Here is a 19678-nt window from a genome sequence, read left to right on the forward strand (position 1 = left end):
CGGCCCCTTAAATAACCAGACTATCAAAGTTTAGGGTTCTCAAAAGGAGGAGAGAAAAGAGACAGCCCCTTAAATAATCAGACTATCAAAGTTTAGGGTTCTCAAAAGGAGGAGGGAAAAGAGACGGCCCCTTAAATAATCAGACTATCAAAGTTTAGGGTTCTCAAAAGGAGGAGAGAAAAGAGACGGCCCCTTAAATAAATCAGACTATCAAAGTTTAGGGTTCTCAAAAGGAGGAGAGAAAAGAGACGGCCCCTTAAATAATCAGACTATCAAAGTTTAGGGTTCTCAAAAGGAGGAGAGAAAAGAGACGGCCCCTTAAATAATCAGACTATCAAAGTTTAGGGTTCTCAAAAGGAGGAGGGAAAAGAGACAGCCCCTTAAATAATCAGACTATCAAAGTTTAGGGTTCTCAAAAGGAGGAGAGAAAAGAGACGGCCCCTTAAATAATCAGACTATCAAAGTTTAGGGTTCTCAAAAGGAGGAGAGAAAAGAGACAGCCCCTTAAATAACCAGACTATCAAAGTTTAGGGTTCTCAAAAGGAGGAGAGAAAAGAGACAGCCCCTTAAATAATCAGACTATCAAAGTTTAGGGTTCTCAAAAGGAGGAGGGAAAAGAGACGGCCCCTTAAATAATCAGACTATCAAAGTTTAGGGTTCTCAAAAGGAGGAGAGAAAAGAGACAGCCCCTTAAATAATCAGACTATCGAGGTTTAGGGTTCTCAAAAGGAGGAGAGAAAAGAGATGGCCGCTTAAATAATCAGACTATCGAGGTTTAGGGTTCTCAAAAGGAGGAGGGCAAAGAGACAGCCCCTTAAATAATCAGACTATCAAAGTTTAGGGTTCTCAAAAGGAGGAGGGAAAAGAGACGGCCCCTTAAATAATCAGACTATCGAGGTTTAGGGTTCTCAAAAGGAGGAGGGCAAAGAGACAGCCCCTTAAATATAATCACCCGATGGAGGAGAGTGATGAAGTGATACTATAATATAAGATGAAGGGGATGACCTAAGCCCAAAGGAAAACAAACCCCAATGAAAAGATATTATAGAGTACTAAAAGATGCCAATGTATTCAAGCACTTGTTCAATATGGTAAATTCGTTCCTTGTACTCTAGTGCATCCACATAGCAAAACCGAAACCATATGACAGAAGAGAAATACTATACATACAGAACTGATATGGGTACGACAGGATATTCTTTATAAGGGAGAGTCTAAAGTTCTGTTGGTGCACAGGTAACTGGGAGGGGGGGTTGTGCCAAGAGAAGGTGACCTTGGTGAGAACACATTCCACCTTCTGCATTTCACAAGCACAAGTTGGTCACATGATCCTGTATGTACTGCACCTTGGTTTTAGATGCCCTCTAGCCATACTGGTGAAGTGGTGTGCCAGTGGAACCCTCAGTCCGGTCGGCCACAGGCCGTGCCAGCATCACATTGCATATGTTAGGATAAAGGAAAAGATGGGAGGCAGGGGCATGGAGGGGGGAGGATTTGGAAGGTTTAGTGGAGAGAGAAAACGGAAGAAGAATGAGGATCACAGATGTCAGAGTGGGATAAGGGGAGTGCCATGAAGAGGAGGGAGGAGATTACAAGCCATCCCTCCACACCACAAACAGGTGTCTCTTCCGCTGGCATAAAACCATCACATGCCTCTGCAAAAGGAAAGCGTAACCACTCCTCTCCTTTACTCTCCTCCCCTCATTTCCACTGTACGTTGTATCAACAAGGAACATCACAGTAGTACATCACGTTCTCACACTGCTGCACGATTGCCTGGGCTTTCAATTCCCATTTACATCATTTCCATCAACACCGATGACAATGAAACGGATGATTTCGTACTCGATAACTAAGCATCCATCACACGACATCCCTTCCTTATGACCGGTGATCTCGGGTGCCATGGCCTACTTTACCGTTGCAGTTTGGCAGGTTGTGTGAAAAAGGCTTCATCATGTAAACTTAAACTGCTTTGGAGTTGTTCGTGCAATGTGATGCGAACGCTTTGGGGCCTGTAGGTTTGCAAGTTTAGCTCCAAGTTTGGATGACTCGACAGTGCGTGTCGTCCAATCCCAGACCCCAACCCCAAAGGATACAGCTTCTGTTGCCGGGTCACAAACCACAGCAGTTATAAAACATACATATATATATATATATATATATATATATATATATATATATATATATATATATATATATATATGAGAAGCCATGCGTCTTACATCCTCCTGTTCACGTTTCCACTTCCGAGGGAAAAAATCATGCAACGTCTAAAATCTGCAAGTAGGAGATGGAGCAAGTGAGAATGAAAGAAGGAAATGGTCGAACCGATAAGGGAAGGATGCACACTTGCACAGGCAAATGCAGTGAGATGTTGGAGCGTGTGGAAGGACAGCTGCATCGAGGCCCTCGGTGTGGAGGACAATGCCTCAATTGTGCAGAAATGGATCATACATCAGAAAAAGTTCTTTTTCTGAAGGGAAGGATGGCATCTCTTTGTACACAAGAAACGAGAGCTGGGAAAAAGTTAATAAACAGGCGGCGGGATGGTCACAAACAAATAAGCTGAACGTGCAGACACCAACCAAGTTCCAAGTTTGAGAAACGGATACCAGTGAGGGAGGAATGAATTGGATGGCATTTCAGGAGAGCAACCAATGGTTAACAAACTCATCACCTGCCATCACCTGTTCATGGAATCACGAGGCTTCCTTTCCATACGTATCACGTCATCTCTACGTTTCGTGTTGTTTTTCATCCTCAACACCCTCAAAGCAAAACCCTCAACCATAAAATATGTGTTCTTCAACTCGCACACAGACACAAAGATGGAGTGCCGAGCAAAGCAAGTTCATCGGCAATGGAAGCAAGCGGCGTGGCACACGTGTTTGCACCGAGATCCAGACACCAGGCTAATCTCGCAGCACCAGCCGGTGAATGGCTTCTGACGCAACCTCTAGCCACACAGCGCCGCGGCCCCTCTAACCACTTCCCCATCTCCACTCTCCGTCCATCTCCTCGCCCCCTCCTAACTCGCTCCCGGTGCTCTCGGCCACCGCCCGTACCTCCGCGCTCTCCCTAGGTCGCTGCCTCACCGTCGTCCTACCGAAGCCCTCGTTCCTTACAGCAACTTCACAAACAATCCCGGCCATGTTGTGCATTCTGTAACAAACCGGTTCACAAAACCACCGCTTCAAGACCAGACATGGCTTGGCGACCAGGTGCAATGCAAATCTCCATTGTACAGTGTGGGTGCGAGTTCTATACGAGGCCACAAAATGGGCCGTCGTTTCGGGACGAAGACCCACAACAGCAGAACTTTCATCTCACATCATCATGCACTCCTTCCTCATCCTGTGAGCCATTTCTTAAGCTTTCCCTGACGCTCCATCTTTCCCTGGTGCAAACTCTCCCGCCCTCGGTGTATGGAATGTCATACGGAACACCTGTCGGCCATTCATTACATTCCCACCCCCTTTTGGAACTTTTGTCCATCACACGCTCTGGTGAAATGGTATACAAGATGCATCAACAAGAGCGAGTACAGATGCGTTCAACTAGAGACTTCAATCACCTTCAGGCGACATTCTTCGTAACGCTGGGTTTCCTTCTCCAAAAAGGCACACAACTTACCCCAAATACATCCTCCTCTGTCTACTCCTCTCGGCAAGCGAGAAAAAGATGAGGAACGTACCAACAACACCCGCTTGGCTTATCACTTCCCATCCGATATCACGACGGCCAAATCAGCTGCTTCTCCCGCTCTACATGCTCCAGGCCTGGCTCCAACATCCCTAAATCTTTCTCGCTTCCATGAGGCTTCCTTTGCAGTTTCTGGAATCAACACGTGGCAATTCTCAGGTAAATCACAATCACAGAGGCCTACCTGCAGTCTGCCCAAAAGTGACGCTCCTAAACGATCAGCTGAAACATTTTACACATTCGAGATTTGGAATAATTTTGCCCACAGAGAATCCACCTCCACAAACAGGAGCGTTTTCAAAGTACAATCGCAGGATTCGCAGGTAAACAATATATTCACACCGGAAATGCAGATCGAGTTCGTGAAGGTCAGGGTCAAAATCACAATACTTGTATGATGGCATGAAGAACACAACTTGCAACTCATTTACAGGATTACCAAAAACCAAAAAAGGGAAAAGTACGTTAATTTATTTACACAATAATTATTTGAAATCTCCCATAATGTGCTCCTTCTTGGGAGAAAGAAGTCATATTGGAAACTTCATATAACAAATTGTGGATGTGTAACCCTTGTACATAGTGAGAGAACACACACACACACACACACACACACACACACACACACACACAATGTTCATATAGGTGAACATGTATGTGCACACAGGTGGACATGTATATTGGTGCATGTGGATATGCATGTTCATACAGAGGGAAATGCTCATACAGGTCAATCAGTATGCACGTTCAAACAGGCCGATATGCACGTTCAAACAGGCCGATATGCACGTTCAAACAGGCCGATATGCACGTTCAAACAGGCAGATATGCACGTTCAAACAGGCCGATATGCACGTTCAAACAGGCAGATATGCACGTTCAAACAGGCTGATATGCACGTTCAAACAGGCCGATATGCACGTTCAAACAGGCCGATATGCACGTTCAAACAGGCAGATATGCACGTTCAAACAGGCCGATATGCACGTTCAAACAGGCAGATATGCACGTTCAAACAGGCTGATATGCACGTTCAAACAGGCCGATATGCACGTTCAAACAGGCCGATATGCACGTTCAAACAGGCCGATATGCACGTTCAAACAGGCCGATATGCACATTCAAACAGGCCGATATACATGTTCAAACAGGCCGATATACACATTCAAACAGGCCAATATGCACATTCACGCAGGCCGATATGCATGTTCAAACAGGCCGATATGCACATTCAAACAGGCCGATATACATGTTCAAACAGGCCGATATACACGTTCAAACAGGCCAATATGCACATTCCCGCAGGCCGCTATACACGTTCAAACAGGCCGATATGCAGTTCACACAGGCCGATATGCACGTTCAAACAGGCCGATATGCACGTTCAAACAGGCCGATATGCACGTTCAAACAGGCCGATATGCACATTCAAACACGCCGATAGGCACGTTCAAACAGGCCAATATGCACGTTCAAACAGGCCAATATGCATGCTCAAACAGGCCAATATGCATGTTCAACAGGCCAATATGCACGTTCAAACAGGCCAATATGCATGCTCAAACAGGCCAATATGCATGTTCAACAGGCCAATATGCACGTTCAAACAGGCCGATATACATGTTAACACAGGTCGATATACAGGTTCAAATAGGCCGATATACAGGTTCAAATAGGCCGATATGCACGTTAATGCAGGCCGATATACAGGTTCAAACAGGCCGATATGCATGGTCAAACAGGCCAATATGCACGTTCAAACAGGCCAATATGCATGTTCAAACAGGCCGATATACAGGTTCAAACAGGCCAATATGCATGGTCAAACAGGCCAATATGCATGTTCAAACAGGCCAATATGCATGGTCAAACAGGCCGATATACAGGTTCAAACAGGCCGATATACAGGTTCAAACAGGCCAATATGCATGCTCAAACAGACCAATATGCACGTTCAAACAGACCAATATGCACGTTAATGCACGCCGATATGCAGGTTCAAACAGGCCAATATGCATGGTCAAACAGGCCAATATGCACGTTCAAACAGGCCAATATGCATGGTCAAACAAGCCGATATACAGGTTCAAACAGGCCGATATGCATGGTCAAACAGGCCGATATACAGGTTCAAACAGGCCGATATGCATGTTCAAACAGGCCAATATGCACGTTCAAACAGACCAATATGCACGTTCAAACAGGCCGATATACAGGTTCAAACAGGCCAATATGTATGCTCAAACAGGCCGATATGCACGTTAAAACAGGCCGATATGCACGTTAACACAGGCCGATATGCACGTTAACACAGGCCGATATGCACGTTAACACAGGCCGATATGCACGTTAACACAGGCCGATATGCACGTTAACACAGGCCGATATACACGTTAACACAGGCCGATATACAGGTTCAAACAGGCCGATATGCACGTTAACGCAGGACGATATGCACGTTAACACAGGCCGATATACACGTTAACACAGGCCGATATACAGGTTCAAACAGGCCAATATGTATGCTCAAACAGGCCGATATGCACGTTAACACAGGCCGATATGCACGTTAACACAGGCCGATATACACGTTAACACAGGCCGATATACAGGTTCAAACAGGCCGATATGCACGTTAACGCAGGACGATATACAGGTTCAAACAGGCCAATATGCATGCTCAAACAGGCCGATATGCACGTTCAAACAGGCCGATATGCACGTTAACACAGGCCGATATACAGGTTAACACAGGCCGATATACAGGTTCAAACAGGCCAATATGCATGCTCAAACAGGCCAATATGCATGCTCAAACAGGCCAATATGCATGCTCAAACAGGCCAATATGCATGCTCAAACAGGCCAATATGCATGCTCAAACAGGCCGATATGCACGTTAACACAGGCCGATATGCACGTTAACGCAGGCCGATATGCAGGTTCAAACAGGCCGATATGCATGCTGAAACAGGCCGATATGCACGTTAACACAGGCCGATATGCAGGTTCAAACAGGCCGATATGCATGTTCACGCAGGCGTGTGTGCACGTTCGTGCAGGTGGATGTATACGTTTGCACAGGTGGATATGCACATTCATGCAGGTGGATATGCACATCCACGCAGGTAGATCTGCACATTCATGCAGATGGATATGCGCATTCATACAGATGGATATGCACATTTGCACAGGTGGATATGCGCGTTCGTGCAGGTGGATATGTTCATACAGGTCGACTTATCCGTACAATATGGTCATGTGATGGGGGTATGGAAGCAGATACCGATATCTTTGCATATATGATCACATTTTAAGCATTTTAAGCATAAGCAAGGAGTTAAAGGAATTACAGACACTTCACTTCACTTCTTTTCTGTCTCTCTGTCTCTCTCACACACACATCTCCTCTGCCGAATGCGGCCATCCACCTCTCCTGAGTTTCTTATACATTATTTAATAGTGGCTGAAGCAGGTACAGTTTACCTGTAGGTCGAATAGGCTCAAATATGGAGTACAATTACAAACTTGATTACAACAAGGAAGAGTTCCAACTGTCGTCTTCCATACATAATCCATACCATTCAAGTCTTTACCAATTTCCTTTTGGGACAAACTCATGTACTCCTGACAACTCCTCATACACCAAACAAGTACTTCCTTTACTACTGTCATTATATCCATCCTCTTCTCTCACCCTCTCCTCCCAATCATTATATCCACCCTCTTCTCTCACCTTCCCCTCCCAATCATTATATCCACCCTCTTCTCTCACCTTCCCCTCCCAATCATTATATCCATCCTCTTCTCTCACCTTCCCCTCCCAATCATTATATCCACCCTCTTCTCTCACCTTCCCCTCCCAATCATTATATCCATCCTCTTCTCTCACCCTCTCCTCCCAATCATTATATCCACCCTCTTCTCTCACCCTCTCCTCCCAATCATTATATCCACCCTCTTCTCTCACCCTCTCCTCCCAATCATTATATCCACCCTCTTCTCTCACCCTCTCCTCCCAATCATTATATCCACCCTCTTCTCTCACCTTCCCCTCCCAATCATTATATACGCCATCTTCTCTCACCCTCCCCTCCCAATCATTATATCCACCCTCTTCTCTCACCTTCCCCTCCCAATCATTATATCCACCCTCTTCTCTCACCCTCTCCTCCCAATCATTATATCCACCCTCTTCTCTCACCTTCCCCTCCCAATCATTATATCCACCCTCTTCTCTCACCCTCTCCTCCCAATCATTATATCCACCCTCTTCTCTCACCCTCTCCTCCCAATCATTATATCCACCCTCTTCTCTCACCCTCTCCTCCCAATCATTATATCCACCCTCTTCTCTCACCTTCCCCTCCCAATCATTATATACGCCATCTTCTCTCACCCTCCCCTCCCAATCATTATATCCACCCTCTTCTCTCACCTTCCCCTCCCAATCATTATATCCACCCTCTTCTCTCACCTTCCCCTCCCCGCCCAATCATTATATACGCCATCTTCTCTCACCTTCCCCTCCCAATCATTATATATGCCATCTTCTCTCACCTTCCCCTCCCAATCATTATATCCACCCTCTTCTCTCACCTTCCCCTCCCAATCATTATATCCACCCTCTTCTCTCACCTTCCCCTCCCCGCCCAATCATTATATCCACCCTCTTCTCTCACCCTCTCCTCCCAATCATTATATCCATCCTCTTCTCTCACCTTCCCCTCCCAATCATTATATCCATCCTCTTCTCTCATCCTCCCCTCCCAATCATTATATGCATCCTCTTCTCTCACCTTCCCCTCCCAATCATTATATCCATCCTCTTCTCTCACCTTCCCCTCCCAATCATTATATCCATCCTCTTCTCTCACCTTCCCCTCCCAATCATTATATCCATCCTCTTCTCTCATCCTCCCCTCCCAATCATTATATGCATCCTCTTCTCTCATCCTCCCCTCCCAATCATTATATCCATCCTCTTCTCTCACCCTCCCCGCCCAATCATTATATCCACCCTCTTCTCTCATGCTCCCCTCCCTTCCCGATTTGCCACAGGCCTATCTCCTCTTCCTAACCTCAGCTTCTCATGTGACGAATCGTAATGGCTGATTGGAATCCATGGATGTATTTCCCAGCTCACCCTGGATTACCCCTTCATATTCTTGCCCACTTTATTATATTTTACCCTTCTCGACCTTCCCGTCGACCTTCTGACATTAAGTGCCATTTATACTTAGGCCTATCCCTCTGCACAACATTTGACCCCCTTCTTTAAAATACCCAACATCCCAAAATCGCACATTGACAACACTGCAAAATCCATGAATGAATGAATGAATGAATGAATGAAATGAAAGAATAAATGCGATGAATAATTGAAATGAAATGTAATTTTGTGAAAAGTGCGGAAAGTCCCAACACCCTCTCACAATGTTATCATAGCGATCGTTGTCGCCCACTCTCAAACCGATATGACCCTTCACCATGTGCACCACGTACCCCACCTGGGCACCGTTTGTACACGTCCCGTGACACACTCTCGTGGTACGCAGAACCCGAGTGGTCGAATATTCGGCACGAGGTCATGAACATCGACAAAGATCCAGAGTTCATCGAAGAGCGGACATGTAATCGACATGCAGCTCAATGGTGATCTCAAATGGAGTTTAAAACTTTCTACATGGAACAGGTGATGTGTGGGGCCGTTTCACGACGACGCTGCGGTTTTACCTGCTGACAAGACGACCACCTGAACCAAGAAACGTGTCTGTCGTTCTGCTCGGACAAGCCAGGTCCATTTCTCGTACAAGCAACGAGTCACCCGTGTCCCCCAATAGCAGTGACGTCATAATCACTGCAGCACTCTTGTACAGAATGAAGAAAGTTCTACGTCGTCTGGGATCCAGTCACCAACATTTGAGACAACCTGGCATGGCATGCCACACTTTTTGTTTGTGTTTTCTCTATTAATTTGGACATCAAGGTGCGCTGAATGAGAGGTGTGCTCATTTTTGTACTTGCGCCCTTTATTTTTTGACCGAAAAATGTGAAAGACGTTTTTTTCCTTAAAATCCTCAGTGGGTTCTGTAGGCTGTCAACAAATGCATCCCAGGTACACAGAACACCTGTGTTGACAACATCACGTTGAGAAATACACTTACAAAACCTTTCCAAATGATTTAGAATCTTTTTTATGCAAAAGCGCCCCCGATTTTTTTGCATTTTTTCATTATTTTCATCTTGCTAAAAAAAATTGTGGCCAACGGACCCAGATGTGGTTGGACAGTCAGTTCGGTACTGCCTGGACGTGTCAAGAAAACAGGGCCAAGAGTTCACCTTCATCACCTGCCACCAAGCAATCCATGAAGTGGTTCTGGGTCTGCAAAAGAAGAACCCCCAGAAGTAGGCCAAACTTATCTTGCGCATGGGTGGCTTCCATATTGCTCAGAATTTCCTGGGAGCAATTGCGCATTTGATGCAGGCCACTGGAATCGAAGGCATCATGGTAGAAGCTGATGTCTGTCGCCATGGAACAGCAAACAAGACCATCAGTGGGAAAGACTACTACGCAATGCTGCGTGCCCACACCACGGTGCATGCAGCCATGTTCGCCCTACGCTGGGAAGCATTTGCCAGATGGTTGATCATTGAAGAGAAGGACCTGGAGTGCATGTCTGTGCTTGCTTGCCAACGGGCAAGAAGAGAGTTTCAATAATCCACCAAGGAGGTGACTTCACCCCCTGCTTTAACCCCCTGAGCATGAGGAAGCGGCTGCAGAGGAGGAATGGAGCACAGACAAATGATGGGCCTTTTGATGAGGAGGGAACAGAGCCACCAAACTAATCATGGGACCTCCGAGAATGAGGCAGCGGCTGCAGAAGAGGCATGGAGCACAGACAAATGATGGGCCTTTTGATGAGGAGGGAACAGAGCCACCAAACTAATCATGGGACCTCCGAGAATGAGGATGCGGCTGCAGAAGAGGAATGGAGCACAGACAAATGATGGGCCTTTTGATGAGGAGGCAACAGAGCCACCAAACTAATCATGGGACCTCCGAGAATGAGGATGCGGCTGCAGAAGAGGAATGGAGCACAGACAAATGATGGGCCTTTTGATGAGGAGGAAACAGAGCCACCAAACTAATCATGGGACCTCCGAGAATGAGGAAGCGGCTGCAGAAGAGGAATGGAGCACAGACAAATGATGGGCCTTTTGATGAGGAGGAAACAGAGCCACCAAACTAATCATGGGACCTCCGAGAATGAGGCTGCGGCTGCAGAAGAGGAATGGAGCACAGACAAATGATGGGCCTTTTGATGAGGAGGGAACAGAGCCACCAAACTAATCATGGGACCTCCGAGAATGAGGAAGCGGATGCAGAAGAGGAATGGAGCACAGACAAATGATGGGCCTTTTGATGAGGAGGAAACAGAGCCACCAAACTAATCATGGGACCTCCGAGAATGAGGATGCGGATGCAGAAGAGGAATGGAGCACAGACAAATGATGGGCCTTTTGATGAGGAGGAAACAGAGCCACCAAACTAATCATGGGACCTCCGAGAATGAGGAAGCGGCTGCAGAAGAGGCATGGAGCACAGACAAATGATGGGCCTTTTGATGAGGAGGGAACAGAGCCACCAAACTAATCATGGGACTGAATAAAGGCTCCAAGCAATTGGAAAGAATATGCTAGAAACTACATACAGTACGGTAGGTACAACAGGCAGCGCGACATGGTGTTCCAGGTTCACATCCACGAGATGATAGATAATACAGCCGTGGTGGACGTTCCACCACAAATAAAACGTGTGTGTGAACAACCACAGGAGCTCTCCTCATAAAGCACGGGAGTGTAAGGAACTGAGAAAAGACAAAAATAAACCAAAAACGATAAGGATTGCCTTAAAAGAGAAAGTAGGAATAAGCATTAGGGGGCTGATCGACAAGACAGACACTGATAGACAAGTGGGGATAAAAGAAGGGGGAATGCTGGGGGAGCGCGGGACATCGAGTAAACAGCTATTGTCATTAAATAATCACGAGGGACGATCAGGGGAAAAAAAAGAGGTGAAACACAAGCAAAGAGAAAATAGCAGAAGAAGTGAAGTATGGTAAATGTTAGTGTCAGCAAGAGGGAAAAATAGGAAGGGAGAAACGGATAGGGGGAGGGGAGGAGGCCAGAGAGAGGGGGGGGGGGGTGGGCAATGCGGGCTTGGAGAGGATGAAACCACACCGGGGGGGGGGGGAGCGAGTTTGGCTCAGAGAGGATGAAACCACACCGGGAGGGGGGGGAGCGAGTTTGGCTCAGAGAGGATGAAACCACACCGGGGGGCGGGGGGGGAGCGAGTTTGGCTCAGAGAGGATGAAACCACACCGGGGGGGGGGGGGGAGCGAGTTTGGCTCAGAGAGGATGAAACCACACCGGGGGGCGGGGGGGGAGCGAGTTTGGCTCAGAGAGGATGACACCACACCGGGGGGGAGGGGGGGGGGAGCGAGTTTGGCTCAGAGAGGATGAAACCACACCGGGGGGGGGGGGGGGAGCGAGTTTGGCTCAGAGAGGATGACACCACACCGGGGGGGGGGCGACTTTGGCTCAGAGAGGATGAAACCACACCGGGGGGGGGGGGAGCGAGTTTGGCTCAGAGAGGATGACACCGCACGGGGGGGGGGGGGCGACTTTGGCTCAAGGAGGATGACACCACACGGGGGGGGGGGCGACTTTGGCTCAAGGAGGATGACACCACACGGGGGGGGGGGAGCGAGTTTGGCTCAAGGAGGATGACACCACACCGGGGGGGGGGGGGGGCGACTTTGGCTCAAGGAGGATGAAACCACACCGGGGGCGGGGCGACTTTGGCTCAGAGAGGATGAAACCACACCGGGGGGGGGGGAGCGAGTTTGGCTCAGAGAGGATGACACCGCACGGGGGGGGGGGGCGACTTTGGCTCAAGGAGGATGACACCACACGGAGGGGGGGGGCGACTTTGGCTCAAGGAGGATGACACCACACGGGGGGGGGGAGCGAGTTTGGCTCAAGGAGGATGACACCACACCGGGGGGGGGGGGGGGCGACTTTGGCTCAAGGAGGATGAAACCACACCGGGGGCGGGGCGACTTTGGCTCAGAGAGGATGACACCACACCGGGGGGTGGGGGGGGGGCGAGTTTGGTTTGCAGAGGAAGAAACCACTGTTTGAAGGTATAAAAGGTGTTTGAAAAAGTTTGTTGTAAAAGAGTGAAAATGGGGGATGGAAAGTAATTTAAAATGAAAAATAAATTAAAAACAAAGGGAAGTTGATGCTGAAGAACGTTAACTGAATAACTTGCGGCAATCGCAGGTGGCACAATGCAGTTCAGCAATGATGACAGGCATGGGTGCTACCTGAATCGCAGGTAAAGGGGTTAAAGAGGCCATGATGTGGAGCAGCAGGAGGAGGAGGCACAGAGGGAAAAGGACAGGGGAGGGAAGAGGGCAGGGGAGGGAAGAGGGCAGGGGAGGAAAGAGGGCAGGGGAGGGAAGAGGGCAGGGGAGGAAAGAGGGCAGGGGAGGGAAGAGGGCAGGGGAGGGAAGAGGGCAGGGGAGGGAAGAGGGCAGGGGAGGGAAGACGGCAGGGGAGGGAAGAGGGCAGGGGAGGGAAGAGGGCAGGGGAGGAAAGAGGGCAGGGGAGGGAAGAGGGCAGGGGAGGGAAGAGGGCAGGGGAGGGAAGAGGGCAGGGGAGGGAAGCGGGCAGACAGACAGTGATGGAGTCAAGCAGAAGGGGAATCCGAGGCCCTGCTGAGTTCACAATGTTCCTCGATGTTCATTTTCTCGTTAACTTGAATCCGCCATCGACGCACAATCCACACTAATCCGCGGGTGCAGCGTGAGAATCGGACATTGTGCCTTCAGTTTCTAATGCCATTTGTATTGTGTCCCAAAGGACCTTGAAATCCCCATCAGTGTCAAATAATAGGGACTGTTCAGGGGATTGGTAAAGACGTGAGGGATGTGGGGACCGTGGGGGATGTGGGGGATATGGGGGATGTGGGGATTTGGGGCAGTGGGGGCTGTGAGGGATGTGGGGGTCGTGGGGGGAATTGGGGGACGTGGGGGACGTGGGGGATGTGGGGAAGGGACACACATCTGTTGTACATCCGTCTCACATGTGTAATCTACATCTTTTCCTCACACATCTATTTCTCCTCACACACATACATCTTTTCCTCACACATCTATTTATTCCTCACATACATACATCTTTTCCTCACACATCTATTTATTCCTCACATACATACATCTTTTCCTCACACATCTATTTATTCCTCACATACATACATCTTTTCCTCACACATCTATTTCTTCCTCACACACATACATCTTTTCCTCACACATCTATTTATTCCCCACATACATACATCTTTTCCTCACACATCTATTTCTTCCTCACAAACATACATCTTTTCCTCACACATCTATTTATTCCTCACATACATACATCTTTTCCTCACACATCTATTTATTCCTCACATACATACATCTTTTCCTCACACATCTATTTATTCCTCACATACATACATCTTTTCCTCACACATCTATTTATTCCTCACACACATACATCTTTTCCTCACACATCTATTTATTCCTCACATACATACACCTTTTCCTCACACATCTATTTCTTCCTCACAAACATACATCTTTTCCTCACACATCTATTTCTCCTCACAAACATACATCTTTTCCTCACACATCTATTTATTCCTCACATACATACATCTTTTCCTCACACATCTATTCCTCACATACATACATCTTTTCCTCACACATCTATTTATTCCTCACATACATACATCTTTTCCTCACACATCTATTTATTCCTCACACACATACATCTTTTCCTCACACATCTATTTATTCCTCACATACATACATCTTTTCCTCACACATCTATTTCTTCCTCACAAACATACATCTTTTCCTCACACATCTATTTATTCCTCACACATGTATTTATTCCTCACATACATACATCTTTTCCTCACACATCTATTTATTCCTCACATACATACATCTTTTCCTCACACATCTATTTATTCCTCACATACATACATCTTTTCCTCACACATCTATTTATTCCTCACATACATACATCTTTTCCTCACACATCTATTTATTCCTCACATACATACATCTTTTCCTCACACATTTATTTATTCCTCACATACATCTCCTCTTGTTATTCAGACATCATGTCTTCGTCTTCCTCACACCCATCTCCTCCTCTTCGTCACAGCTCACACACATCCATCTCCTCTTCCTCACACAGATCCATATCTTCCTCTTCCTCACACATATCCATCTGTTGCTCACCTCAAACTCCCCTCCCACTGTTGCCCCATCGCCCCTCTACCGATAAACAGCCCCCATTCCCCGTCGTTACCCGCGATCCCACCGTCGCGCTTTTACCTGATCGAAGTCTGTTCGGTTTGAGTTGTTTGCGCCGGGACATGGCTCCGGGCACTCTCCCTCCCTCCCTCTTTCCCTCCCTCTTTCCCTTCGTCTCAGAGTTCAACTTGCGATGATGATTCTGTACTTTAACTTCTTCTTCCCTCCTCCCATCCTCACCCCTCAACGGCCGCTTCACTCCCCTCCTCGTCCTTCTCCCTGCGCTCCTCTTGCTCTTCTTCGGCGGCTCTCCCCTCCCTCTCACCTTCACGCCCTCTGAATCCCTCCCCCTCCCCTCCCCTCTCCGCTCCACAGGCACGCCGTGAGGAAATGCGAGGAGGAGTAACGAGGAGTGAGGAGAAGTAACGAGGAGTGAGGAGAAGTAACGAGGAGCGACGAGTAACGAGGAGTGAGGAGGTATAGCGAGGGGCATGAGGTGGCGCTGTCAGGGCGAGGATCGCACAGTGCGGAAGAGTTGTGAAGATGGAGTTGGTGAGAGCGTGCGATAGCGATCCCAAGGAGGAGGAGGAAGAAGAAGAAGAGGATGGGATGGGGATGGGGAGGGCCGTTGGGACGAACCGAGGGAAGGCACGGACAGGGAATGGAAACGGACGGGGAATGGAAACGGACGGGGAATGGAAACGGACGGGGAATGGAAACGGACGGGGAATGGAAACGGACGGGGAGTGGGAATGGAAACGGACGGGGAATGGAAACGGACGGGGAGTGGGAATGGAAACGGACGGGGAATGGACGCATTGGATGGCAAAGTCACGGAAACTGAAAGTTCGGGCCTCCCTGAGGAGGAGATCCATCGAGTGTGTTTATAGTGTGTATGATGTGTGGTTAATGGTGTATGTGTGTTTGTATATGTCATGTGTGTGTGTGATGTGTGGTTAGTGGTGTGTCTTTGTGTATTTGTGTGTGTGGTGTGTGTGTGTATGTGGGTGTGTGTGTATGTGGGTGTGTGTGTATGTGGTGTGTGTGTGTGCGTGTGTGTGTGTATGTGGTGTGTGTGATGTGTTTATATGGTGTGTGTGATGTGTTTATGTGGTGTGTGTGTTTCTGTGTGTGTGTATGTGTATGTGGTGTGTGTGTATGTGTATGTGGTGTGTGTGTTTGTGGTGTATGTGATGTGTTTATATGGTGTGTGTGATGTGTTTATGTGGTGTGTGTGTTTCTGTGTGTGTATGTGGTGTGTGTGTGTGATGTGTTTATATGGTGTGTATGATGTGTTTATGTGGTGTGTGTGTTTCTGTGTGTGTATGTGGTGTGTGTGTGTGTGATGTGTTTATATGGTGTGTGTGATGTGTTTATGTGGTGTGTGTGTTTCTGTGTGTGTATGTGGTGTGTGTGTGTGTGTATGTGGTGTGTATGTGGTGTGTGTGTGTGTGATGTGTTTATATGGTGTGTGTGATGTGTTTATGTGGTGTGTGTGTTTCTGTGTGTGTGTGTGTGTGTGTGTGTGTGTGTGTGTGTATGTGGTGTGTGTGTGTGTGTGTGTGTGTGTGTGTGTGTGTGTGTGTGTGTGTGTGTGTATGTGGTGTGTGTGTGTGTGTGTGTTGCACTATGTTCGCCAGCATTCACGAAGTGATGGTTCCAACTCCCTGATTTACATATGAACTTTAACCTCGCTCGTTCAAACTTTTCCACGTGACTCGATCTGGTTAAAAAGTTTCCCTTGAACTGAAACTCAGGTGCATTCTTACTCTTAGTTTTTTTTTTAAGGAACATTCTTATTGTGATGATGAATAAAGTTTATAACAAGTAAAGAAACATCCCCCATTCACCACGATTACATCACCCTTCCCCCTCCCCCGTCCACGGTCGGTGTATTAGACTATGAGTCCGAGGGGGAAAGTTGTGTTGGGGATTAAGGTGCACTTGATTGGTCCGTCCAAATGGTCTTGGCGCTGCTTTGCACGACCCAAGTGTTGGGTCTCTCACAGTAATGGTCCATGAAGACCGCTCGTTCAGGGTGTTTACTCTCCGAAACCTTAACGTGCATCTCTCACCTGGAGACTTGATCCAGGCCACGTGTTCTGTCCTGTCTTTTTATCCTCGTGCGTGTGCGTCCTCAATAACACCACGTGATCACGCGAACCTGTGCCCTCCCCTCCTCTAAATGGATCCATCGCATTGATCATTTACGTCTTGTATGGCGTCACAAGGCCCAGTTACATCCTCGATCACTCTTGGACCGAATGAGAGAGAGAGAGAGAGAGAGAGAGAACAAGCACTCACTACGTAGATCAGGTCTGCCAAACAAACCTCCTCAACCATTTCCTCACACACCACACATGCTCACCTAACCTCTGCCACATCACACTCATACTCACCCAACCTCTGCCCCACCACACTCATACTCACCCAACTTCTGCCACATCACACTCATACTCACCCAACCTCTGCCCCACCACACTCATACTCACCCAACCTCTGCCACATCACACTCATACTCACCCAACCTCAGCCCCACCAAACTCATACTCACCTAACCTCTGCCACATCACACTCATATTCACCAAACCTCTGCCACATCACACTCATACTCACCAAACCTCTGCCACATCACACTCATACTCACCAAACCTCTGCCACATCACACTCATACTCACCCAACCTCAGCCCCACCAAACTCATACTCACCTAACCTCTGCCACATCACACTCATATTCACCAAACCTCTGCCACATCACACTCATACTCACCAAACCTCTGCCACATCACACTCATACTCACCAAACCTCTGCCACATCACACTCATACTCACCAAACCTCTGCCACATCACACTCATACTCACCAAACCTCTGCCACATCACACTCATACTCACCAAACCTCTGCCACATCACACTCATACTCACCCAACCTCTGCCACACCACACTCATACTCACCCAACCTCTGCCACATCACACTCATACTCACCCAACCTCTGCCCCCACCACACTCATACTCACCCAACCTCTGCCACATCACACTCATACTCACCAAACCTCTGCCACATCACACACATGCTCACCCAACCTCTGCCCCACCACACTCATACTCACCCAACCTCTGCCACATCACACACATACTCACCAAACCTCTGCCACATCACACTCATACTCAGCAAACCTCTGCCACATCACACTCATACTCACCAAACCTCTGCCCCACCACATCATACTCACCAAACCTTTGCCCAACCACACTCGTACTCACCAAACCACTGCCACATCACACTCATACTCACCAAACCGCTGCCACATCACACTCATACTCACCAAACCTCTTCCCCACCACACTCATACTCACCAAACCTCTGCCCCACCAAACTCATACTCACCCAACCTCTGCCCCACCACACTCATACTCACCCAACCTCTGCCCCACCACACTCATACTCACCAAACCTCTGCCCCACCACACTCATACTCACCAAACCTCTGCCCCACCACACTCATACTCACCCAACCTCTGCCACATCACACTCATTCTCACCTAACCTCTGCCACATCACACTCATACTCACCTAACCTCTGCCCCACCACACTCATAATCACCCAACCTCTGCCCCACCACACTCATACTCACCCAAACTCTGCCCCACCACACTGATAATGACCCAACCTCTGCCCCACCACACTCATAATCACCCAAACTCTGCCCCACCACACTCAATGACCCAACCTCTGCCCCACCACAGTCATAATCACCCAAACTCTGCCCCACCACACTCATAATGACCCAACCTCTGTCCCACCACACTCATAATCACCCAAACTCTGCCCCACCACACTCTTAATGACCCAACCTCTGCCCCACCACACTCATACTCACCCAAACTCTGCCCCACCACACTCATAATGACCCAACCTCTGCCACATCATACTGATACTCACCAAACCTCTGCCACATCACAATCTTAGTCACCAAACCTCTGCCACATCACACTCATACTCACCAAACCTCTGCCACATCACACTCATACTCACCAAACCTCTGCCACATCACACTCATACTCACCTAACCTCTGCCCCACCACACTCATACTCACCAAACCTCTGCCGCACCACACTCGTACTCACCCAAACTCTGCCACATCACACTCATACTCACCCAACCTCTGCCACATCACACTCCTACTCACCCAAACTCTGCCACATCACATTCATACTCACATAACCTCTGCCACATCCCACTCATACTCACCAAACCTTTGCCACATCACACTCATACTCACCAAATCTCTGCCACATCACACTCATACTCACCCAACCTCTGCCACATCACAGTCATACTCACCTAACCTCTGCCCCACCACACTCATACTCACCAAACCTCTGCCGCACCACACTCGTACTCACCAAACCTCTGCCACATCACACTCATACTCACCAAACCTCTGCCACATCACACTCATACTCACCCAACCTCTGCCACACCACACTCATACTCACCCAACCTCTGCCACATCACACTCATACTCACCCAACCTCTGCCCCCACCACACTCATACTCACCCAACCTCTGCCACATCACACTCATACTCA

General features: G+C 48.2%; 1 protein-coding gene across 1 annotated transcript in view; it reads right to left on the minus strand.

Moving 5' to 3' along the window:
* Positions 1–15379, minus strand: part of LOC137434822 (uncharacterized) — a 95892-nt gene extending 80513 nt beyond the window's left edge. The window contains exon 1 of the mRNA XM_068127949.2: positions 15162–15379. Within this exon, the coding sequence (XP_067984050.2) occupies positions 15162–15204 (43 nt within the window). The 5' untranslated portion in view covers positions 15205–15379. The remainder of the gene's footprint in view (positions 1–15161) is intronic.
* Positions 15380–19678: the final 4299 nt, after the last annotated feature.

The sequence above is a fragment of the Myxine glutinosa genome, chromosome 9 (genome assembly GCF_964187855.1).
Source record: "Myxine glutinosa chromosome 9, kmMyxGlut1.1, whole genome shotgun sequence".
Classification (NCBI taxonomy): Eukaryota; Metazoa; Chordata; class Myxini; order Myxiniformes; family Myxinidae; genus Myxine; species Myxine glutinosa.